The sequence below is a fragment of the Lycorma delicatula genome, chromosome 5 (assembly GCF_047948215.1).
Source record: "Lycorma delicatula isolate Av1 chromosome 5, ASM4794821v1, whole genome shotgun sequence".
In the NCBI taxonomy this organism is placed as follows: Eukaryota; Metazoa; Arthropoda; class Insecta; order Hemiptera; family Fulgoridae; genus Lycorma; species Lycorma delicatula.
Genome location: NC_134459.1, coordinates 39,669,016 through 39,696,171, shown reverse-complemented (window position 1 = coordinate 39,696,171; position 27,156 = coordinate 39,669,016). Strand labels below are relative to the sequence as shown.

At 30.0% G+C, this 27,156-nt stretch overlaps 2 protein-coding genes across 6 annotated transcripts in view; both read left to right on the top strand.

The window, feature by feature from the left end:
* The window catches only part of LOC142324868 (uncharacterized), a 119,022-nt gene that overhangs the window by 48,046 nt on the left and 43,820 nt on the right, over positions 1 to 27,156 (top strand). The window lies entirely within an intron of this gene.
* Positions 20,580 to 22,284, top strand: LOC142324620 (uncharacterized). The gene has a single exon (XM_075365473.1). It carries the CDS (start codon positions 20,580 to 20,582, stop codon positions 22,233 to 22,235), a length of 1,656 nt encoding a protein of 551 aa, XP_075221588.1. The 3' UTR covers positions 22,236 to 22,284.

Genomic DNA, 27,156 nt, shown 5'->3' with positions numbered 1-27,156 from the left:
ATATGTAATGCACAATAATTCAGACACAAAGCACTCACAAAAATGTGTTTACTGGTCCACTACTATCTCACATCTGGCATCGTTCTGATGAATATGTGCTACACTAGATCACACTTGTACGTGTCTATACATGTCTGAACCTGCACAACAGTAGCAACGCTACCCTTTGAGTTAGCTCATTTGGTTCAATCATATTTACTATGCTCTAGGAACTTTTACTTGACAATGGACAAATGGATGAAAAAACTTTTTAAAATATTTTTAAAAATTAAAATAAAAAAACAGTGGGTGGTGGAGAAATTCCAAATACATGTTTGAAAACAGGATAAAAAACTGCATTAAATCCATCTATTGGTACTCGTGAGACAAAAAACATGTTGACCAGTGTAATTTAACAATTTTATGCAGTACATATGACTAATAATACATACTAAGAAGAATAATTGACAGACAAGCTTTTGTTTGTTAGAAAGTTGCCCTGATAGTCTTTTTATTTACTTGCACTTTGCAAACTTGTTAATCTTGTTCTGATTTTAGATACTTATTTTAAATAAACAGAGTTTGTGCCTCTTAATAAAAATTTGTATCTCTTGGGAGGTCGAATAAAATACTTTTAATTGGTAGATTTTTGGAGATCCTCCTTTTTTGGGGCACCATTTAGAAAATCACTTTTGATTAAGCTTTAAGCAGTTTTATTAACATCAACTTCCTTAGTCCTTGAAGCTTTCTTTCTGGTGTCGACAGGGTAGACTGATGAATTAGTTTTAACATATGATTGCATACATGGAAAAATTTGTTTGTTTTTACATTAGTTTGTCTGCAATTATTGAATTAAAAGAGTCGTCATAATTACAGATATTATTCTAAATATTACCCTAAGAAAAGAATTAAGTTCACTGTAGAATAGAAAATATTGTAAAAAGGATAAATGTAACTTTATGTAAAGGATAAGTGTTTATGCCAATGTATTTTATCAAATTATTTTTTGTTTAATTTAAATGTCCATTCAAAAAAAAATTGTAAGGGTTTTATATATAATGCAGACGTGTTTCTAGAGTGTTAGTATGTCTTCAAGTAATAATATATTATTCACATAGTTATGAATATATGTATCAGTGACAAAGTAAATTAATTTTACGTAATTTTCTGAATATTATAATAGTTGTTATTAGATGAGGTTATGAAAGCAATCCAGCATAAATTTTAATGGTTTTATTATTTTTTAAAATCTTTTTTGAAGAATCAATTAAGTTAAAATTAATAAATTATTTTTTTATCACATACTATTATTCTTTGTTAAGTATAATCAGAATTCATCAGAATTTTTTTTTTTAAAAAAGAATTGTTTAATTTTATTAATGACTTTTAATAGAGGAAAAAATTTCCCTGAAAGTACTCATAAATAAAAGAAATAAAAGCAGTAATGGGTGAAAGAAAGATTAATTTTAAAAAATATTCTGTTGCTTGGATTTATTTTGCTGAAACCTATATTTAAAATAAATACTGTATATTTTTAATAATGTAAGAATTTTATTATTTTAATAAGTGTACTGCTGAATGTAATTGTCAACAGAATGAGAACACAAAAAAATTAGCTATTAAAATATACAAAGAATTATTTGGCAAGAATGTGAATACAAAGAATTTTCTAAGTGCATATGAATTAAGTTCAGACCATTCCCTGACATTACCAAACTGATGTTCAATATCATCCCATAGCTGATATACATTGACTTTGTTATTTCTGATCAGAATGGTGTGTATTTCCAAGAAATAAAAACTAGTAAACTTTTTTTTTTATCATATTTATCAATTTTTTATTATCACAGAAATCTATATTTATTGTTTAAGCATTTTATACATATTTAATAATTAGAGAATTTTTGTAATTAAAAAAAAACTATTAAATTGAAATATTTTTAGATTTTATGTATTTTTTGAGATTTTGAAGTCCTTTCTTACTTTTACAGTTAGTTTTACATGGCACTTTGTATTTAAAATTGCTTTCAAAACCTTTGAGCATAAATAATCATTTAATCAATCTTATAAAATGAGATTAAAAAAGATTATATATTTTTTGTTGATTGTTCTTAGTACTGTCTTGTGTTCCTGTAGAGTATTTTATGTATTATGTATGGGATGTATGAACTTACAAATTTTGATTATTTTTGTTATAATGAAGTATGGTCATAGATATAACAAGTTGTTCAAAGGAAGGTAATAGTTTAAATTATGAGTATTTCTGACTAGTCTGATTAATCATAGACAGAATTCAGTATCGTAATATTGAGAAACAAATAATAATAAACTAAAGTAAATAAACAAGTCAATATATGAAAGAAGTTTACAAGTAATCACAAAGGTCATGGATATCTGATGACGCATACAGATGTACCGCTTTGTGCACAGTGTGACTACCAATTAACAGTGCATAACATACTTGTGGAGTGTATCTGTTATACGGCATTGTATTACAAATTTAAACTAGGGGCTAACATGCAAAATATTCTAGGGGATAATGAAATGAAGTTTTCTTATGTTTTACGATTCCTTAGGGCTGTCTATTTATATTCATATTTTTTTATTGCTGTGTTTTAGCTATTTATACCATTTGCCATAAAGCAGACTGAAATTTTATTATCTTTAGAATACAACAGGTTTTTCATTTTAGGATAACATAAAAGTGTTTTTCACCGTAAAAAAAAGGTCAAATAGTGAATTATTGAACTATTTATCAAACCATCTCTTTCTATTTTCTTTATGTAATAATTGTCATTTAAGTGCTAATTTATAGTTATTTTATCAGCCATTTAACTGGTTGATGCTATTATCCATTCCATTCTGTTCTGTGCTAATTTGTTAACCTCAACATCAATTATTACATTCTTAGTTAACTGTTTTATTTTGTTCTTTGTTTTTATAATTTACCTTTTCCATTCATTCATTAGTTGATGGCCAACCAACCTTCTTTGTCCCTGTCACAATCTTTTCTTCTACTTTCTCTTAAGCTGTCTTCATTATGGCTCTTAATAAAAAAATAATTTTTAGCATCCTCCTGTAAACACCACACTTCAAAATCCTCTACTTGTTTTTTCTATTTATATTTGATGAAGAAATAAGCATTTGGAAAAATATAGTTAAAAGAAGAGACAGACTTATAGGCCACATACTAAGGCATCCTGGAATAGTCGCTTTAATATTGGAAGGACAGGTAGAAGGGAAAAATTCTGTAGGCAGGCCACGTTTGGAATATGTAAAACAAATTGTTAGGGATGTAGGATGTAGAGGGTATACTGAAATGAAACGACTAGCACTAGATAGGGAATCTTGGAGAGCTGCATCAAACCAGTCAAATGACGACAAAAAAAATAAAAATAAAAAAATTTGATGCTCTAAATAACTACTTTTTTTTTGTAAAAGTATTATTGGTGACAAAAACTAATTTCAGTTGAACTAAGTATAGCTTTATATAAATTGTTCTGCATAAAGAAAAATGTATGTAAGGTAAATTAAGTATTTATATCTATATTTGACTATTTTTATTTATTTCTATATATTCATTGATAAATTTTAATAAAACAAGAGGTACAAGGGGCAGCTGAAATGTAATGCTTCTAGAAGGTTACAAGAACACAAAATATCGCACAAAGCAATAGGTACTGTCATTTTGTAGTTTCATTCTCTTACTACTAACATTCCAAAACTTATTGATTCACACCTTCTCATTTTCTATCAGTTGCCATTCTCATGGAGTCAAATTCATCTGCTATGTCAACGTGTCTAAAATAACGTACAGCTATTGAATTGTTAACAGTGGAAATGTGAATGCTAGTGACACTCATCTAGAAACCATTTATAATGATGAAACTTTTCATAAAGTAGTATGTATAAGAAGGAAATAAAATTTTAGATTAATCAGATTATAGAATAATAATATATAATCAAAAGCTTCACAATGAGAGATTAATTAATTCCAAATTAATAAAAATAATGTTGGTTTTCATATCTAATCAAAAGATTCATGAATAAGAAAAGATGTAAAAAGTGGCAGCAGTGTGTTTACTAAATTATGAAATGTAATACTGATTACAAAAATGTCATTCTTTGGTTTAATTAAAACACTATTAGTAACAATTGAGGATACGTTTTTATATTAAAGGTTCTAAAAAATGTTTTAATTAATGCTTTTTATTGATTTATTCTTTTACTGAATTCTGTTATACTAAAATCTTACTAATTTAGACCAAGTCCAGTCACTATAAAATACTGAAATTCTGAATTATGTATTTTTAAAAAAGTTTTTACTTTTGTGTCTGTATCAGACTGCTGATGGTCGATAATGTATTTTAAATATAGATCACACACAACTGCAGTAGGTTTGTGTATCTAATGTGTAGTTTTGATCTTTTAAGATATAAAAACTTGCATTTTACTGTTAAAATACATTGCAAATTTTTATTTCAGTAATTTTAAAGAAATTAGGCCACAAAGTAGTAAATTAATTAATCCTGTAATTTTTATAATCAAGTACTGTACTCGTATTTTTTATTTTTTGGATTCACTTGACTGCTAGTTTAATCAAATTCTTTCATGTAGTTGAACAAATTAGATCTTTAAATGCTATTTGGACTAATGACCTTTTTTATAAAGTATAAAAAAAATTAGTAAATTTTATTTTCTGTTTAGAAAGCTTGTATTTAATTATTACTATTAGGAATGGCTGAAATGTAATGCACACTGAATGTAAAAGGAGAACAAAATGTTGCACAACAGAACTACCATAAAATTGTTTCACTGTGGGTGGAATGCATACTCAGAAAAGAACAAACTACAACAAAAGGAATTTGAACAGCTTCTGAAATTTTATTATAATGAGGTAAGGATGACTTAATTTTAATATTTTATCAGAAGATGGAAACCTAGGTGAATCATTACAACCCAGAAGAAATTTCACAGAGCATGGAGTACCCAGTATTTTTGTTTGTCTCAATTAAAGAATTCAAAGCACAACCCTCTGCAAAAGAAATTTCTTGACAATATTCTTAGATTCCAAACATGTTTATGTGACTTGACTGCTCGGAAGATTGTAAATTCTCTGTTATACATAGAGACATCAAAATAAATAGAAGATGTTTCATGTTTGACAATCCACAAAACCAATAATTCTACAACATTAATGTTCAGCACACACATCGCATGCAACCATCAAAGCTGTTGTGAAGTTAAAATGGAACATATTCCACACCATCAATATTCAATAGATTTGGCATACTGTGATTTTCACTTCTTTCTGAAGTTAAAGGTATTCATTTCTTTAAGGATGATGGAACTGAATGTCATAGTGAGGTCATGGATCAAGGAAAGATTCCCATCATTCTTCATTGACAGAATAGAAAACTGGTTAACCTCATTTTTAAGAGACATGTGTAGCTAGCTCTAAGCAGTGATGACTTGGAAAAATAATGAAAGTTTTTGTAGGAAACAAAATATACTTTTATAAGCATATCATTTTTCATTTGTGAGTTATAAACAACTGTGGATTACATTTCACCCATCCCTGATCAGGAAGTACAGAACCAAAAATTGTTTATAAATCTATATTGATGATATCCAATATTATTGAGGTATTAAAACAATAAATGATTTATTATATAATTTTTAAATTGTCAGTGTAATTCATGTATCTAGAAGTTAATAATGAACATAAGTACTGTGCGTTTAGAAAGTTGCTGTGCAGTATGCTTTAGAATTATGTGGTGTATTCTGTTCTTTCGGTATTAGGTTGGTTGCCCTGTGAGTTCATTGGGTTGCTCAGTAATAAACCAAGACATCAGTTGTTGAGTTGTGATTGAATGTGCTTCATTTTGTTTTGTTTATCAGAATCAATAGTTACGTGAAATGTAGTGGTTCTTTTGGTAGAGGAATCCATTTTTCTTGTTGAACATGCCATTCATGAAGGTAACAAGTATACTGATTTAGTGAAGCACAAGTTTTCTGAAAACTTTCGAAATATTTGCCTTTCCTCACCACAATGCATTTTGAACACTTATCAAAAGATTTTGGGAAACAGGCTCTGTTGAAGACACTCATCAAAGTGGAAGACAACCTAACCTAAATGAACAGAATGTGCTTGATATTTCAGATACTAGGCTGAAAGTCCATCAAAGTCAGCAGCAAGACATCTGACTTGCTACCATGTATAAAGCTGTAAGAAAAGAACTGAAACTTTTCCCCTATGAAGTAATATGTGTTCAAGAACTGAAACCTACAGTTCATACAAAGACTAAATTATCATCAATTGTTTAAATGTTTTATCGACCAAAATTCCATAGGTATCCTTGACATTACGTTTTTTATAGATGAAGCAAGGTTTCATCTGGGAGGATATATTAATTCACAAGATATATAACTGTGGTTGACAACTAAACTCCAGGAATTACATGAACAATCTTAAATAAAGTGAAAATTGGAGTATGGGTCGGTGTGATTAGAACATACATTGTTGGTCCAATCTTTTTTGAAAATACATTTAATATCATTATGGTGCTATTTTAACAAACTTAATTCAGTTAATAGAAGTGGAAATTAATCAAGGTTAGTTCCAATGAGTGTCCACACAGCTAACAGGTCAATGACAGTTTTTTTTACAAAATGTTTTTGGTGAACAAATCATTTTGAGGGTATTGTGGCTTCATAATTGCCCAATCTGGCTCGCCCAGATTACTTTCTATGTGGGTAGTGAAACAAGCAGTATATTGCAACTCAACACAAATTGATGAAAAATCTGCAATAACAGCATATACAATATATTTAGACACAGCAGCTGGTTAAAGTATTTGAAAAAAAATTTAAATATCTGCAGTGTTAGTGTTCTGCTGATGTTGGAGTAGGTCATTTTCAACACATAACTATTCCATTTATTGTAATATCCATTTCTATAAAATAATGAAATAAAAATACAAAGTAATAATTAAGAAAGTATCATTATTACACTTCCATAATTCCGATGCACAGCAACTTTCTGAACACTGTATTACTAAAACTAATATTGGAATTATAATTGCTTAAGAAAAACAAAATTTCAACATAAATTTGTATAATTCAGTTCTGAATAACTTCATTGGCTCTAGCTTTTGATTTGTTGTTAATTTTAATTAATATAATGAAGACTCATTTGACGTTAACTGAATGCTACAAATATAACTACTAACAATTCAATCATTAGAGCATTTGAAATCAGATTGTGATGTTTGTACAATTCTATTATTCAATATTATTTTAACTCTTCGATTATAATCTCTTATGTAATGTATTCTATTCAAGTATTGCAAGTTATAGTTGATATATTGAAGCATTCTATGTAAAATACAAAAAAGGTATAACTCATTATTACATTATTTGCTTACCTTAACAAAGGCAGTAATGATTTATCTTTCAGGTTGGATCCAACTCAAAAAGTATAGTAATCCAAGATCATTTACAACTTACTATATTCATTTTTTCAATCGGGTACCTCATGAGGTATTCTATATTTTATTTATCTGTGAGTGACAGCAATCTGCTTAATACAAAGCTCTATTTGATAATGTACACACTATTTATAGTACACATTGTATGTAAATTACATTACATATCTATATAACATTTTATAACTTAACACACTACTTAGCTTATATTATATGTAAATTGCATTACATATTTATATAACATTTTATAACTTAAGGAAGCAAACACACCTGCTCATTTTTCATGCACTTTTTTAATTTTATATATTTAATTATTTTTTGTATAAGAATTTTGTCTGTGATTTATTAAGGTTAAGTTCTTGTATTTTTTTTCATTTTGGGTGACAGTCTTAAAAATATTGCTTTAAATTTTATATTTCTTTGTTATTGCTAGAAATAAATATAATTATAGCAATTTTATGGTTTATTTTTGGTATATAGTTGCAGGGTATCTATTTGTGGTGATAGATAAGGACATAAGTTTTTGATAAATTCTTGGATTTTGATTGTTACTGATAGAAATTATTTTTGAATGTAAAATTTTAATGATTTTCAGGTTGTTAGAAGTTATTTCTTTGCATATCTATCATTAATTAAAATCAGCCATTTTGCATTGAACTTTTGCTTCAAACTTAAAATTTGTTATAAGAATTCATGTATAGTTTCTTGATGATATATTTTATACATCACTTCAATGCTACGATTATAATAGAAAAGAAAAAAAATATTTTCATCAACCTTTAGTTAAACAATCATATTTTAGTAGAATCCAGTAATTTTTATTGTTTATGTTAATCATGTAAAACTATGATTATGTGAATCATGGAAATATCAGATTACCATTTCCAGAAAATACTGTATTAAATATCCACCACCCACAGACATAATTAAATAGTGTATTAATAATTAATTCATAATACCTTGTTATAATTAAATGCATTAATAGTGATGTATTACTTAATTACAACATTCTTCTGACAATTTCATTTCTTATACTCAAATTATAAAAAATTATTTTGTATTACATTCTGATTTCTCAAATTTCTTTATTCCATTTTTGTTAACGTGATTTCCCAATTGCAGATTATAGACTGAATATTTAACTATTATGACAGTCTATCAAGATTGATAATAAGAATAGAAAATGGATGTGTCACCCATTATATCTGTATTATAGCAGTTATTCACTTCCTCAATTCAATTTTTACTGTACTTTTACCAGAAATTAAATTGTTGAGTTGCTTTTTCCGTTCACTAGGGTGCAGTCACCTTACAATGGAGTTTATTGATCCCCTTTTGCATAGTGATAAGAGCTGGGAGGGTCTCTATCTTAATCAAAATTGATCCAATTGAGATGCTAACCTCTTCTGCAAGTTCTCTGACAGTCAATCGGCAATTTACATGTACCAGATCATTGATTTTCTGAATGCAGGTGACATCAGTTGAAGTCAAAGTCCTTCCTGGTCAAGGGTCATCTTCAATTGACTGACAACCATTTTTAAATTGTAAAAATCATTTGTAACATTGCGTACAACCAATGATGTTGAGAACATCATCTCCGTAAGCTTATTTCAAAAGTTGAAATTTTTCACAATTCTGTCAACCACACGTCACTAAATATTTCTGTTGGTGTGTAATTAAATATGAGGACAGTTTTATATATTTATATATATACTTTTTTTTTATCTTTTTAAAGTCCTATGGATTTTAAATGGCATACTGAAAATTAAAATTAATTTATTATTCTATTTTTTTTAGTTTTATGAAACAGAATTTGTTTGTTGTTTAATTTGTTAATCATTCATTCACCACGTGACCCCTATTCCCACATATTATTAAATATTTGTAGATTAATGATTGTTACATTTAATAAAATCATAATCAGCAAACATGAACTCATATGTTTTCCTAGATTCTTATAAATGCTTTATAATAGAAATACAAGTTTAAAAAGAACAATGTGGTGGCTGAAACCCAAGACTTCTCAGTTATGAGAATGGAATGCATGTAACTCAGCTGCTGTGACAATACATGTAAAAGTAAGCTACTTAACCCCTCAAAAATTTTTAAATTGAGTTTACTCAAAATGTAAGAATTACTTCATCATTATGTATGAATTAAACATCAAATGAATATTTCACAGCAATAGTTCCATGTCTTTTTCTTCCACCAAACGTTTATAGTAATCTATCTTTATAAATGCCCTGATTTGCATATGTCTAGGTGGTTTAGGGAGGACGTAAGAAATACTTGTACTTTAATACTGCAAACAGAAGATCTCTGTTTTGGATAATGAATGAGTTTAAACAATACTCAATTAACATTTTAATGCGTTACTGTTTACTCTCGCAATCTACTAGCTGTAATTGATAGTTATTTTTTAATAGGTGTGTGGTTACATTTAACCTATTCCATTCATTATTTATTATTTTTAATAATGCTACTTTCTTTTAATTTATGTTTAAACAACTAGACCTATTACAGTCTTGATTGTGAGAAAATGAAGTTTTTCATAGTGTATGAAAAAATGTTTAGCCTAACTAGAATTAAAACCCAGAATCTTCCAGATAAAAGGTGGAGATTATTACATTTCACTTTGCAAGTTGGTAGTAGGCTTAGGAAATAAAAGCAGTTGAGGAAATAAGTAAGATTTTGTTATAACCCTAACTTACTATCACAATTAAAAATTGTAAAATGTCATAGTTTTGCATCTTCTTTTTAGTTCTGAGTAGAAATTATTTTTCTTAAATGTTTCTCAGCTAAATATATATGTATGTTTTTTATATATGTAGTGCAATCCCAGAGTTTTATGATTGAGGTAATAATAAAAGAAAAATGTTTGAATAATTTACATTATCTTTAATTTACTCAAAATATGATCCCTGACTCAGTGCACTGCTTGAGCTGGGTTTCAACTTTTTCTTGTCTCTGAAGTTGTCATGAAAAGGAATAATCTTTCAAATGCGTAGTCATATTTCTAGATATCAACTTGAATCAGTTTCTTTTAACTGCAATTGCAGTTCTATGAATAGAAAATGACTGAAGGAAGTAAGTAAATTCATTGAGTATAATGTCATGATGACCTGTTTTTATATTAAAATCTGCTGAATGAATTGGGGCATCGTTACCCAGAAGGAAAAAATCATGAGACAAATCTTGGAATTATGGACATGTTAGCAGCATTTCTCAACTTGGGGTCACAGTGATTTGAAAGGAGGGTCAACAAATTAGCCTGCTAATGTAAACAATAATGAATTGATTTTATGAGAAAAGAATCATTTGTTATATAAACATTTTACTTACATTTATAAGTACACATCTAAAGAAAATAAATTAATGAGATTGTTGCCTTTGTTTTCCATTTTAAATTTTCTCCATATGTGGATATATGTTAGAAACACACAAAAGCAAATTGTTTTCAAGTGATGAAAGACAATTCATATATTTAGTTTTTAGCACAACCATAGAGAAAACCCCCTTTTCGCAGAGATAAGATGTGGTGAAAGTGATTAATATTTTCAATGCTTCTGTGACTAAACTTCCATATTCACTTTGACAAGCAAGCCTAAATGTATCTTATTCTTCTGATATGAATTCTAGTTGTAATGTTTTATCGGCAGACATTTCAGTAAGCCGGTCATGAATCTCAACTGGTAACTTAGGTGTTGCAGTGTTTTCACTAAATGGATTTAGTGCCCATCTCAAGAAACCATTTGTTTCTTCTGGGAAATACTCGGCTTACTGAATTTTTAGCTCACGTAAATGCATCTTCATGATATCAAAACTGTGATGAATAATAGTATCTTCTTCGTCCAAAATTTTTGCTTTGAAGGTGAGTAATCCAGAAACCAAGCTTCTTAATAAAAGCATGTTCTTTTTCTATCATTATAAAATGTTTTATCACATCCTTGTAAATTCACATTCAAGTCATTTAAAAGCAAAAGTACATCAACTAAGTAAGCTAACAGCAGCGTATCATTAATCTGTAAAAACATTGAGAATGGTGCTTGTTTATCATAGAAAAATATTAATCGATTTTGCAAATTACAATAACTGGGTTAACATTTCCCCCCATGATAGCCACCTGACTTTTGTGTGGAAAAGAAGAGGTTTTTTTCTTTTCACCCATTTCATTGCATAGTTTAGCAAATATCATATTCTGTAAAGGTTTTTAGTCAAATTAATCAGATTTACAGCTTTACAAAGAATTTGTTTGTAATTTTCCAGCATATTTTTTGTGGCAAGAGCATGTCTGTGAAGGAAGCAGTGCATCCATTCCGCCCATGGTATAAGACAATATTTTAATTTTTTTCAGAAATCCTTAGTTCTTTCTGTTTATTGCCTTTACAACATTACTACATACTGCAATACATTTTGTCCTCTGTGTGTAGTTTTTAGTACCTTCTTAAAAAACATCAAAAAAAATTGTCCTGCTGCATGACCAGGTATTGATTTGCAAAACAACATATTTTTTTTATTGATCTGCCCCTATCGCATTCAAATATCACAAAACATAAGAACTGAGAAATGATTGCAATCAATCTGATGATTCATCAAATTGAATGCTAAGAAAATCACTTGAACTCACTTATTGAATTATCTGATTGCGAACATCAACTGGCATATCATCAATGAGGTTTTCTGCGATTGTATGGGGTTCGAACATCTTAGCTACTATAAATGCTATGAGATAAGGTGCTTCAAGTGTACTTTTAAGAGTGTGGCAAGCTTGTTGATTTCTCAAACTATGCAATTAACGTTTGAAAAATTCCAAGAGTTTGTTTTTATGATCTGATGTTTACTTTCAAGTGTCAAATTAATTTTGATGGCTTCATGCTTTATCGGAGAGAACTTAAAAAAAAACACACTGTGGCTTTCCATCCAATGAGGTAAAACCATAATTTAAATAAATGTCATTGTACAATCTTGTCCTTTTACCAGTCGAATCATTAGATATAGAGGGCTCACTTCGTTTTTTCACATATTTATCCATTTTGCATAAGAATCTAATTAAAAAGATTTAACAGTTACCAACTAAAAAATCAAAACCTCAATAATTATTATTATTTTCAATTAATCTAATAGCTTTAAAAAACTTAAATAATGGCACCAGACGTACACTTTGAATTAGAAACTAAACTGACATTCTGCAATCCCTTACGCCTCTTTTGTACTGCTGAGAACACATCGTGTTCTCAGCACGTATCATATGCATGTTTGAACATGACGCTTTTACAGCAAATAATATGCAAGTAGACCATATTACAAGGAATATGTACACATCAAGTTGGAACCTGTAAATTGCTTAACCATAACTTCATACATGCATATTTATACCCATTACTGTCAACAGAGATAAATAGTTTTAACTAGGTTTCATTGGGTAGAATGGGAGGGAGGGGTCATGAAATATTCATTATATATTTTTTTTTTACTCTTTGGTGGTCATGTAGTCAAAAAGGTTGAGAATCACTGCTTTGTAGAAAAGTCTTCATTCTAAACTCCAAGAGAGCTTTAAAATTTAATATTCTGCATTAAGTATAGTCCTCCTGTCTTGTACAAACTCTTTGACTTTAATTACTTGGCTGTAAAAAAAATCCACATTATCTTATTACCCTGATTTCTCCAAACTCAATATTTTTTTTGATCTGTCTACTCATTCTTTTGACAGTTTGGTAATTGATCATATGTGAATAATCTACTTTCAATACCAGTTTTTTTTTATACATTTTGATCACGTTCAAGAAATCTCGGTAAGGAGGAACATTCCCATCTGTTTGCTCATGTGACTGGCATTTTAGGATATACACAAACTTTGTATTTTCCAATTCATGATGCAAAATGCATAGTGCTACCATTTTTGACATATGGAGCTGTTTAGAATTATTTATATATTATCTCTGACCAGTTTAGCAGCAGCAGCAGCAAACTGCTTCAAGTTATTTTCTGGGCTGTCACTGTATTCATTAACTTCCACTAGTTCTTCTTCTCTAAAATTCTATCAAAAAATGTTGAATGAATAAAAGTTATATACTCATAAATTATTTTTAAATCATACACGTTATCCTTGCTGCTGGCAAATTGGTTCTGCATCAGTGATTAATTCTAACCACATCAATCTCAGATTTATGACAGGAGTTGTGTAACTTACAGATTTTTATACAGTGTTCTTGTTGGAGAAATAATACTGCTTAATAAAAATCTTCAGGAGGGTTTCAAGTGCATAGTTTCATTTTACTCCATTAAATACTGATATTAATGCTGAAAAAAATTTCAATCCTAAAAGCTGGAGTATACAGAATATGAGTATTTTTAGATGTAGTTCCAGTAGCCATGCATTTTGTTTATTTGACTGCAGCAACATGCTTGCATGCTTAACAATGTGGTTGCTAAGTTCATTTTTTATTACTGATCATGTTAGTTTAATCAGTTAAATGGGTGATAAACCCTGTTTTTAGTAATAAAATAATATTATTTTGCAATAAGTATCCCTGTTTGAATGTGTTAGAGCATGCTTGTTGTGATTAGATGCGTTGTGTTTATTTCATGTGAAGCATTTTAAAAGTTTTCTTTGTATACTCATCTATATTTTTCTATGCCTACTGTGCAATTTGTATTCAGTAATCCATTTAGAGTCTAATCATAAGAAATCTTTCATAACATGTTCAGTATTTTCATTAAAAAAAGGAACTTGTGTTTTAAAGTTGTAATTAGTAATTTTAAAAGAAGGAAAATTGTGCTAAAAAGTGACTAAAATTTCTCTTCAAAATATTTAAAAAAAATCACAAAGGTAGAAAAGAGAATAGTTTTAGATAATTTTAATGAATGCGTTTTGTCACAAAATTGTTTCTTTTATGTTCTTTGAAGAATTTTCAGACAGTATGTTTTATGGAACACAAAGAGAATATAATCAACTGCAGCCAAGAATATATGAGGGGAAATAATTATAATATTGCAGCTGCAGCATAAGCTGCAGCTCATAACTTTTCACATAAAGCTATCATTTCAGTTTTCTATAACTTCTGTTTCATAACATCTTTAGAGATACCCATTTTATTTTTCCTCACTGTGCCCACTAGATCAGTTTTACTATTTTTTGTGCTGAAGCTAAGTCAGAGCTACAATAAAAGTTATGAGTAAAAACATATTAGTCCTTATCAATCGGTTCTGTTTCTTTACCTACATACACCATTAATCTATAAATATATCCTGATTTGGATTCTGATAAAAATATATGTTTTAATTCCAAATCTGTTCCTCTTTATTCTTATGTACTGTAAAAAATTCAGTAGCCCTTTCCATAACTAGAAACTTTCATCAATGATAACTTCCCTCTGTGGGATATAAACTAGACAAAATCTTTTGTTTGTATAATCTAAAACTGATTTTATTTTGTGATTTTTTTTTTTATTAAATGTTGGTAGTGCACTGCTATCAGTAAAATATAAGAATCTTGATATAATTTGAGGTATTTGTGAGTCATAATAGTAGGGAAACCTGGAGTTGAAAACAATGGAGTTTAGTTGTGAACTTGCGATTTCCAAATAAGTCTGTGCATATATAGACAGAAATAAGCAGAAAAATGTCATTTTTATCAGCTAGTTTCTAGCTAAAAAATCCGTGAAAATCTCTCAAAAATTTATTTGCTAGAAATTGTTCAGCATATGAATTAGTTTGATGGACAATTTCATCGACAAGTTCATCTGTTATGAATAACTTGAATAGACTAAACACATCATTTGGATCATCAATTTCAACATTGATGCCTGACTGTCCTGTAAAATCACAAGGCTTACAATAAGAATATGTTTCCATAGTAATTTATCCATTCTGTATTCGTAGGGTTTTGAACACAAATTCTTGCATCACAACCAGCTTCTGCATCATGGTGTGCAACAGCCTCATCTTGCAATAAAACAATATCATCATTATCGATATCATAAAAAATGTCACTATCAGAATCATATCTTTCTGATTGTAAGTCATGACACCTGTAAGTATCAGCCTCAGACAATGCGAACATTTTATTTTCAATGTAAAAAATCATGGAAAAAAGATCTGTAATTTATACAACATACTTTATCAAATATTTAGAGCATAGGCCTACGCAAACAAAAATACAAAATAAGTTATAATAAACAAAACGTACATAAAGTTACTCAAATATTTATTTGCTATCAAATATTTAAAAAAATTATAAAATTTGATTTACTTTGTTACAAAACTTTTACTAAATTATAATAGGTTACCAGTTCCGAAATAAAAATGTAAACATTAGAATTTTTCTAAAGCAAGCAGACAATAATACAACAATAACTAACATCACTACTCATATAACAATTTTTGTAAATGAAAAAACCATGAAAAATAAATGAGTACATAACTGGAATAATACTATGTCGCTTAGATCCTATAATGCAGTGAATATACCTCTTCAAATATTACTACTAGTCCTTTATTTTATTGTGGAAGAAACAAGCACTATATAGGCACAATTACTATCATAATATCCCTACACAGAATGAAATAAACCGGTCAAAATATGCTGACAGAATATTCCATTAGCAGCTCTTTTTTTGCATTTTCCAAATGACATAATACTACATCGCAAACCAGTAAAGGGTTAAGTTGAACACCCTGTTCAAGACGTGTCCACCAAGTAAATTCCATTTCTAAATAATATCACTGCTGTACAGCTATGATGGTTGGTGATTATACACACACGAGTGTTGAATCACCTGATACATTAGGAAGAAATGCCATTCTTACTCATTTGTCTAGTCTGTATGCTTCTTACTGTGTGTTTATAATTTTGAAGAAAATCAAAACTTCCTTTGCATGTGAAATTCAGTCTGGTTCTTTTCTTGAATGCAAGGAATATTAAACCAATTGAAATTAACCATCAGATTTGTGATGTTTATAGAGAAAATGCAATGAGTGATTCCATTGCATGATGAAGGAAGCAATAATGTGCACAATAGTGAACAGAGAGAGCAACCATCTTTTATTGCCAACAATTTAAAGCATGCAACTGATGACAAGATTAAAGTTGGCTATTCACCATCTCATCTCTTTCTGTGCATTTACCAGAAATTTCATGTCCTCTTATTATTCATTCTTTTTATATTGTACATAGTTTCTCAGAGGCTTTAGTCAAACTTAACTTACTGATTCAGAACATCGTAATAAACAAAAAAAGGTTCATGTGGACAAAATCCATATGTTGTTTCATTTTCCTTCCCAACAACATTGTTGTTGGAAAATTAAAATTATATTGGCATAAAATTTTCTAACTATAATTTTTTATGATCTACTTTAATAATTTCAGCCATATCTCAAATGTTTATTGACAGATTTTAACAAATAACCACGTCATGTTGTTTACAATAAAAGGCTTAACATTTTATTTCATATACATTATTCAATAAAACTAATATTTGCAAAACTATTAATGATTACAAAATTGTAAAAGGTCATCATTTTGAAAATTTCAAAGGTATTTATTTTATAGATATTGGTTAATACATTTTCATCAGATTTCAGTATAATATTTCAATTCATTCTTAAGGTATCAATTTTTATTGAAAAAATATAAAGTGGTGGACAGGACAAATGAAGCAAGATAGGCCATTTGCCCACATGAATTTTTTTTGTTTATTTTGTAGTTCTGAATCAGTCGTTTAAGCTTGGTTGACATCTATCAGGACACCTTACGTATCTTAAAATTATGATTAATGTATAGATGGAAAAAAGCGCAATACTAAGGATTAAAAATTCTTTGTTTTATTGTGCATGAGAGACCTCACTTTGGTCAAAAATTATTTACAGTTTAACCTGTAAATTAAAAACCATACTTATGGTTAAAAAAATGAATCTGATTATTACTGCAGCATTAATAATAAGTTATAATTGAAAACTAATGATTAAAGACTCAGTGTCTCAGATGGTGAGTTCTGGTTTATTATTCTGTTTGCTAGTTCATTTCTTGAGAACATCACATTTTCATGAAATATTTACAAGAATGCATTAAGAACTTGATTGCCATGAGATCTTATTTGATGTGTCTGGCCACATGAAAGAATTTTTATTTTTTATTCTATCTGGCCACTATATGTTTTCAACAAATATTAACTCATTATTTTACATAGTTGTTTTTACTGTCTTAAGAATGTAACGAAATTGATTTTCCTGGTCCTAGGATGTGACATCACAAATGGAATCTGATGGCTTCCCCATTATGGCGCATATTTTTTCTTACTGTATTTAATTCCATACAATAGAAATATCATATAAAATACAACATTAATTGCACACGACATAAATTGCAGATATTAGTATTTTTTTGGTTAATTAAACTTAATCATATGGTATCTTACTTAAAATTGGTTACAATTTACCTGTTGCTATGAAATTTTTCTGGTCGGATTGACTTTTATGTTTGCTCAGATTCTTGCTAGATCAAATATTTAACTGCTTAATTTTTATACGTAAATAAACTACTTGCATATAAACACAGTAAACTATTGACTTAATTATTTACAGAAAAAAAAAATTATATTTTATCAAAATACAAGAGCTATTTTTAAAATAATGTCCAACTGACTGAAGCTATGTAAATTTTGCACAACTATGTAATGGGTAAGACTGTTCAAGGATAGGCAGGATAATGTCCATGATGAACCGCGATTGGGCTGACCTTTTATAATCACAGTTGATTTGGTGTGCAAAGTTGATACCAAAATTTGCCGGTCTTTAGGAATTTTCACAAAATTTCATAAAGACTCACAATTTCCACCATGTCACTGATATTCCCACAAGTTTCAAGGTCAATGATATACAAAATTGTTTCTGAAATCTTGCAATTCAAAAAACTGTGCTCAGGATGGGTTCCCAGGCTGCTTTCTGAACATCAAAAACTGAGAATGGTTAGTGCTTTAACATTTTTGACGCGATACAATGAAGAAGGAGATAAAATTTTGGATCACATTATCACAGGGGATGAGACATGGGTATCTCACATCACTTCAGTATCAAAACGGCAGTCAATGGAATAGCAACATACATCATCTCCAGTCAAGTGAAGCCAATCAATATCAACATGCAAGATTATGGCAACTGTGTTTTGGGTTAAACATGGTATCCTGTTAGTCAATTTTATGCCCAAAGGGACAACAATAAACTCATCTGTGTACTGCAAGACTTTGAAGCATCAGCATACCATACATAATAAGCAATGTGGCCTACTGTCATTTGGAGTTTTTTTGCTTCATGACAATGCATGACCTCATTTTGCCGCTCAAACTCTATCTTTTGGATAGGAGCTAATGGACCACACATACAGCCTGGACCTTGCGCCGAGTGATTACCACCTGCTCTGCTACCTTAAGGAGTTTCTTGGTGATCAGCGGTTTGACACCAATGAAGAAGTGAAAAGGACGATTGAAGACTGGTTGTCTTCACAGGCAACTGATTTTTATGATGTGAGCATAAACAATTTATGATAAATATTACAAACAAGGTAACTATGTAGAAAAGTAGCATAAAGTGTAGAGTGAAATAAAAGGAAGGTTTTGGACAGTGTATTTACTACTTTCGTTTATATTAAAAGACTGTCCTTACTTAAAAAATAACCCTCATATAACTTATGTATAAGATTAAAGAAATACTGTAAATCAAACCTGTAAAGAAAATTAATGTCTGTAAAAAATGTAAAATCTGTTGAGATAGGTTATAAAATAATAATTACTACAAAAAGTAACAAAAAAAAAAAAAAACAGAAATAAAGATGTCTATTTTTAATTTACATTCAACAAAAAAACAGTTTTGACAATAGAAGACTGAACTGAATGCATAAACCAGTATTTACTTTTGGAATGTCACTGAGCATACTTTCTTCCAAATCTAGTGGAACATTGTTTGTAACATGCAATAAACCTATATTTATTTACTAAAAATTATAAGCTCCCTTGAAAGTTAACGCAACAGGATGCTAAGTACATCAGTTACAAAGTTAGAATGTGGCAAATGCATGCACATAGGAAACACACAAAATGAGATTCTACATGGAGTCTCCGTGTACTAAAAAATTAACTACACCTGAGATTCCAAGTGGGATCTCATGGCCTGATGTTGATATTATGTGAGAACCTGGTTGGGATCTCATAGCTGATTAAAAAGGCTCAGAAAAATAGGCGTGACAGTCAAGTTGTTAAATTACTTTTTTGACAAGATAATATTTCATTACAACAGGTTTTAGGATAAATTCAATTCTACAATTGTGTTTTACCCAATTAAGAGAGACAGTACTTTGTTAACTGGATCATTTAAATGTTTGTGAAAATTTATCTACCTTTAATTTTATCTGAAAAAGATTTTTACACAGTCTACCTTGTCATATAATTGTCATAAAAACCGGTCAGTTATTGTAATTTTTTTATTAACATCTCACTGTCAGTTTTGTTTAATTAGAAAAGAAACCTGAAGCAATGCAATCCATGTGTTAATTTTTTATTTTTTTGTTAATTATTCTGATATCAATAACATAATCTAGACCCATGGTAAAACAGTAAACTGCATTAAATTGCTCCTTAGAATCCTTTTTGATTTTGCAGTTCCATTAACATCTTAGGTAGAAACTTGCTAAATATCAAGAGTGTGAAATTGGAATAGGATTTTGATTACCAAAGCCACATTTAACAAATCAGTTATTGTAGAGTACCAAAGTTAAAAATTTTATATACACTTCTCTTGATTTTTGTACTCTACATCTTATGTTGACTTATAACAACGCTTTAAAAGTATTACAAGATGAGTTATTCAGTATAAATACTTGGATCAATTTCTGGAAGATTAATTTTATATTGCTTGCTTTTAATCTGTTAATTTTTTTATTGGTGTTAGTAATAATTATGAACAATTCTTTATTTTGGCGTGGAAAGTGGTTGATTTTTCTTCATAAACTGTTCATTTATGGTATTATTTTCTTGTGGTAGTGCATTTGTATAATATTACAGTTTTGTATTTAAAATAGAAGCACAACATGAGGAAATAGTTTCGCTAGTCAAGAAAAGTGTAATGCTGGATAATTTATTTTACAGGTGCTCCACTCCACCAAAAACATTTCATGAGGAATTTAATTTGAATGGAAATCAGTGCGTCCAATCAAGAATTAAACTCGATGATTTTAATAATAAAAATTCATTTTGTTGTGTAAGTTGTGATAAGTTATTCCATCTAAAAAGTGAATTGGACCATCATTTAAGATCTAAGTGTTGCGATAAAATAGTAAAATGTAAATGTAGTGATATTTCTCTTAGTAATGTTACGTTGAAAGCTCGTGTTAAAAAAATTATTCATACAGTTAATTCAAATAAGACAGATGATAAAGAAAAATTTATTTGTGCTGATTGTACTGAATGTTATTATAGAAAGCATGATTTAGAGCAGCATATTAGAATAAAACATCTACCTTCTGGATTTTCTTGTGATTGTGGTAAAAAATTTAATAGGCGTGTTTGTCTTGAATTTCATAAAGAAAGACAACATAAAGAGAACTATGTACTAAAAGATTTATATTGTCATAGATGTAATATTTATTTTAAAAATGAATTAGAATTAAAGAAACATAATGTCGATAATAAATGTTCAAATGAATTTGTAGCAATTAAACTGGATGCAAATAATCAATTAAATAGTTTAGAGAGAATTGGCAGCAATAAGGAAGTATTTTCAGATTGTTCGGTTAATAGTGAGGATATTAGAAGACATTTGGATGTTCCTCAGGAGAGTGAAAAGAATGAAAAACAAGTTTTCCCTTGTACCATTTGTGGTCATAAATATTCTCGTAAATTTGATATGTTGAAACATCGTGTTAAGTCGCATTCTGAAGAACAAAGGGCTAATGATCCTTTCGAGTTAACAGTCTTAAAAAAAAAGAAAAACAGTACAGAAAAGAAAGTACAGTGTAATGATTGTGGAAAATTATATGTTCGTAAAAGAGATTTAATGAAACATCAGCAAAGAAAACATCTTGGAGGATCAAATACAAATATGAGTGTAAGAACTATTGATCATATGAATGTTGATGTATTAAAGGGGGCTGAAATGGAGATAAATGGTAGCATTATTTATCACTGTAGTTTATGTGGAAAAAATATAATGACAAAACGTGGATACATTCGTCATGTTAGGATTCATACCGGAGAAAGACCTTTTACGTGCCATATTTGTGGGAAGCAATTTAGATCATCGACAGATCTAACAAGACATCTAAGATGTGTGCATGATGGTATAAAAAATTATAGCTGTGATATTTGTGGTCGTTGTTTTGCAAATAAAGGTACTAGAAATGATCATAGAAGAATTCACACAGGTGAACGACCTTATGTATGTGATATTTGTGGTAAAGCATTCCCGACCCCGAATTCTATTTATGTACATAGAAGAATTCATACAGATTATTTTCCTCATCAGTGCACTTCATGCGATAAACGCTTTCGAAGACGGCAACAGCTAGTACATCATGTTAGGACTCATACTGGCGAAAAACCTCATGCTTGTGAAATTTGTGGTAAATGCTTTGGTGTTAAAGATGAACTTTCAAGACATCGACTTACTCACTCGACTGAAAAACCACATGCTTGCCCTCTTTGTGGATTGTGTTTTGGTCAGAAACGTTATTTAAAGAATCACATTAGAACACATCATGGTGATCTAACAGTAAAAACATAGGAATATATATTTTTCCCTGTTTTAACTCAAGAAAAAAAATAGATGCCTTTTAAAGGGAATTCTAACTAACAAAATCAAACCAGTGCCTGTTTATTAAAAACAATTAATATAAATGGAAAACAGGATAAGTAAAATACAGATTAATATATATATATATCAGTTTTACAACTGTACGCTTCATTGCAATTATCTTAACTGCATTATTCTCTTTTTGCATTTCACTTTAAAAAGTTTTTACTGAAGACCGATACCGATATATTCCTCCTTTTCAAAATTGTAACATGTATGATTTTGGAATTTTTTTGAAGCTATTAAGTTTTATACAAACAAAATAATGCTAATTATTTGTTAATTTACATGATTGGATTAGAAAAATCATTAAGAGAGATTATTTTTTCTTTATGGGCAAGAAACCAGATATTGTTAATGAATGATAAAAATAACTTAAAAGATATGTTAGTAAATATTTATGAAATTACTTTTCATGCTACTATATAACAGAGTTTATTTGTAATTGGGTTTTTTTTTTTTTAATTTATAATCATTTGTGATTCTTTAAGTCATTACTTTACCCTTGGAACAAATTCCCCCTTTTATTAAGAGAGTAAATCAAATATAAATGGGATTTTTTTTTTTTAAAGTGTTTTTATTGAAAAAAAAAGGCAAATATAGTTTATTTTTCTACATAGTTACCTGGTTTAGAAATACATTGATACCAGCGGAAGGAAGGTTTTTACCGCAGCATCATAGAATGAAGCTGGTTGCGTCAGGAACCAATTGCGCATGAATCCCTCCATGCCCTTGTCATCTTCAAATCATTGCCCCCCCTAGAGCTTCTTTAAGCAGCCCAAATAGGTCTGCCATAGGTTCGGGCTGTAGGAAGGATGATCAAGTTGAGTCCAGTGCATTTCTTCTAGTTTTGAGACCAGTAGAGCTGCAATATGGGGCTTGGCGTTGTCAAGGAGGAGGATGGCCTCTCAAATCAGTTGGTCTTGTCTTTTGCGGTGATATGCAGCCCTCACCTCATTCAACAGTTTGCAGTAGTAAGCAGCATTGATTGTGTGTCTCTCATGTAAAAACTCAATGAGCAAAATGCCTCACTGATTGAAAAAAATGGTTGAAAGAACCTTGCCAGCTGACAGTCGAGTCTTGGCTTTCACTGGGGCTGACTCCCCTTTCCTACACCACTCCATACTGGCTTGTTTCAACTGGGAAGTGTAATGGTGGACCCACATTTTGTCGCAGGTGACAATTCAATTCAAAAATGCATCAACTTCTTTCACAAACCTTGCTGTAAGCCTTTGACAGACCTCCAAACATCAACTTTTGATCAAAAGGCGAGGGATCCAACTGGCACACATTTCATAGAACTGTAGATAATTTGTAATGATCGCATGACAACTCCCATAACTTATTCCAACCTGTTCTGCAATTTTGAATACTCTCACCCATCAATCATCTTCAAGAATGTCTCAAACTGTGTAAATGTTAATCTGTAATGCTGATCCAAGGACGATGATCATGTTCCTGATTTTCTACATGTTCTCATCCTTCCTTGAACTCTTTATGCCAGGCAAACACATGAATCCTTGACTATGTTTGGTCCCAAACTGTTCAGTCAATCTCTGGAAAATTTCTGTTGCTTGTACTCCTTCACAAGCAAGAAATTTTATAATTATGCGTTGCACAGTGGAGGTGTGCACCTGTTGCTCCGACATCATGAGCGTTACTGACGAATTGGTTGGGAGTGTGGAACAGCTGATTCTCCCCACGCCTAATGACCCCATCCCAGCATACTAGAAGCACGGGCCCAGTCCTACCAACAGTAGATGCTCAGGCATCATTGTGTGTGCCTCTCAAACTTTTTTTAATCCTTTCAAGAATCATAATCGGAGTGAAAAGGGATTTTCTAATTCAATTTTTTTGATAATTCTTTGAACACAATTATAATAAAAATATATGTAGTTGTAATGTAAACACTGTTTGATGTAACATAAAATGGAAGAATTTACTTACATTTTTTAAGCTACATGAAACATGACTGGAAAATCAAATTAGCTTGGTTCAGGAAACCTAATTTATCTGAACTATAACAGATCAGCATGATACAGAGTTATTATTATTATTATTAGCATTATAGATATTATTATTGGTATTAGCATTTTCACTGCAGAAAAATTTAAAGAAAATTTATCTCATCGTAAAGTTTTTTAATTCAACAATTTAACTTAAAATTAGATCTTTTTCTAAATGCTCAAAACTGAAAAAAAAACTGCACTAGTGAATAATACCACAATGAGGGTTGAAAAGTCATTGTTTCTTACCTGCCATCCTAACACACAATTACATATGGTTGTCCTTAGTTCATTCCATTAATTATCATTCCTCGATCATTATTATTATTTTAAGTTTTTTGTAAAGTTGTTTCTACATTTTTATTAAAATAATATATTACAAGTTTTAAAAAACTATGAATGAAATTTTACTCTGTTATACTGTTCATAAATTAATGTCTTGAAACTGTAATTCATAAATAAGCTTATTTTCTTTTAATAACTTCTTTCAGTTTGTTAAAATGATGAAATTTTGATTTTACTAAGTTTTCTGGAAAATTAAATATGTTGAGAGATAATTTATTTTCAGTGAGGACCAACAAAGATATATTTTAGAAACCAAAGTATAAACATGAAGCATGATAAAGAAAATATAAGGTGTACAAAAAAAAATATTGGGGTATTAAGGCTATTTAAAAAACATTAATTTGACATACTGCTTTTTATGTTAAGGAGGTACACAGTATTATTTTTATAAACAATATCATGTTTTTTGCTCCTATTATAAACCACAAGTAAATTGTGCCTTTTATTTAGTCCTGATTGAGCAGCAGTTCCTCATGTTACAAAAGAAAAAATAGTGTAATGGAAAATCAGAAGTTAATAATGATTCTTGTGAATAATCTTTAAAAAATTTCCTTAACCTAAAGTAGCATCAAATTACTCTTACAGTTTTTCCTACATTTGCTGATTGTGCTGCACATGACACACATCCAACCAATAGGAGAGTGCATTCTGTACTTTAACCAACCACCATGTCTGGAGTTTGGAAGCGACAGCTGCTTCAATCCTGGCTGGTAAATCAGATAGATCAGTAGGTGGTGGAAGCATATATACAAAGTCCTTTACAAAATCCCGAAAGAAAAAAAATCACATGGGTCAGTTTGATCCCTTACACCGTTATGCCAGTGATTAGGGGCACACCATCTTGTTTCCCAATAAAATTCTCTGGTCCATCTTTCAGATGAGCAAAGGGCCATGTATACAGTTCATCCATATAAGCAACTCCTGTTACACTTGCTACAGTGAAAGCAAAGTAAACTTACTGTCAGGATATCGCATGTAACAAAATAATTGTGGGGAGTTCCTTTCACATTGAGTGATTGACTAATTGTTACTAAATGCATTACAGTTAAGAAAGTTGTCATCTACATGCTGCAACATTTTGTTTGCAAAGTTGGCATGCACACTGTTTTCGGTAGGCTTCAAAGCCATTAACAGGTGTAAGCAATTCCTTAAAACAGTCCACACAACAATATCACCGTTGCTAGCTCACAGTTAGCCTTCCTAACAGATTTTTTTAGGACTGCACTGGAAAGACTCCCTGACACCTTCAGTCTTCCTGTAATATTCCCTCTATGCAGACAGACAATCGTTTCAAACCTATTATGCCATCAACGATTGTTATTGTCAGTTGGTGAACACAGTTACACTAAGGAGCACATGTTGAACAGTAACTACAGGTTCACATTTAGCAAACCGTAAAACAGAAGGCTTTTCTGTTCAGCAGTCTATCATATTTTCTAGTGGGACTGTCAAGCGGAAAAACAGGAAATCAATCTATGGCCTTGCATGCAACTTTTTCTTTCTTTTTCCTGTTAGCCTTCAGAAATTACCGTTCAGGTATTACTTCAGAGGATAAATGAGGATTATATGTTTAGTGTAAATGAAGTATAATCTTATACAGTCTCAGTTCTACCATTCCTGAGATGTATGGTTAATTGAAACCCAACCACCAAAGAAGAACTGATATCGATGATCTAGTATTCAAATCCGTATAGAAGTAACTGCCTTTACTAGGACTTGAACGCTGAAACTCTCGACTTTGAATTCAGCTGATTGGGGAAGACATGACACTAGACCAACCTTGTGGGTATGCTTGCAACTAAAAGTGTCGTAGTTGATCCTTGATTCTAGCCTTAAATCAACATTGTACATCTCATACAAGATGTATAACAAATTAAAACCCAATTTTTTTTTTTTTTTGTACACCCAGTATAAGTGTATTGTCTTGTAACAAACAAAAAACAAGAACAACAAATCGGTGAACAATTCAATTCAATAATTTTTTTTGCCATTACTATGCTTATTTATACAAAATAGTCTAATTTACATGCAAAATTTAAACATATGGATAAAAACCAGAGAAAAAAATTTATAAAAAACAATTTTATTTGTTGAAAACAGTAAAAATTATAATAGGCTAAGATTTAAAGGAAAAACCAATACATTCAGATAATTGAAAATAGTAAAACATACTATAGAATCGTGTGAAGTGCTAACACAAACAGAGCTGTTAGCAGTGTGTTCCCCACCAATAATAGAACATTCACCATAAAACACTTGAGTGTGTACTGACCAAGACTTCTTGTTTGTGTGTGGTCAGTTGCTAATTTAATTTATTTTGAATGGTTATGCGGCTTACATATAAATGTAATTATACTTCATAAAATATTAGTGAAAAAAATTATGCGGAAAAACTATCAAAGGAAAAATCTGTGAGTAGATACCTCAGGGCATGCATATAATTGGAATGCATTTGTCTTTACTGTTACTGTAAGGAACATTAAATTTGCCTTAATTTATTC

What these genes read in the sequence shown, in the direction of transcription:
- LOC142324620 (XM_075365473.1), top strand. Translation starts at nt 20,580, where the DNA reads ATGCTGGATAATTTATTTTACAGGTGCTCCACTCCACCAAAAACATTT.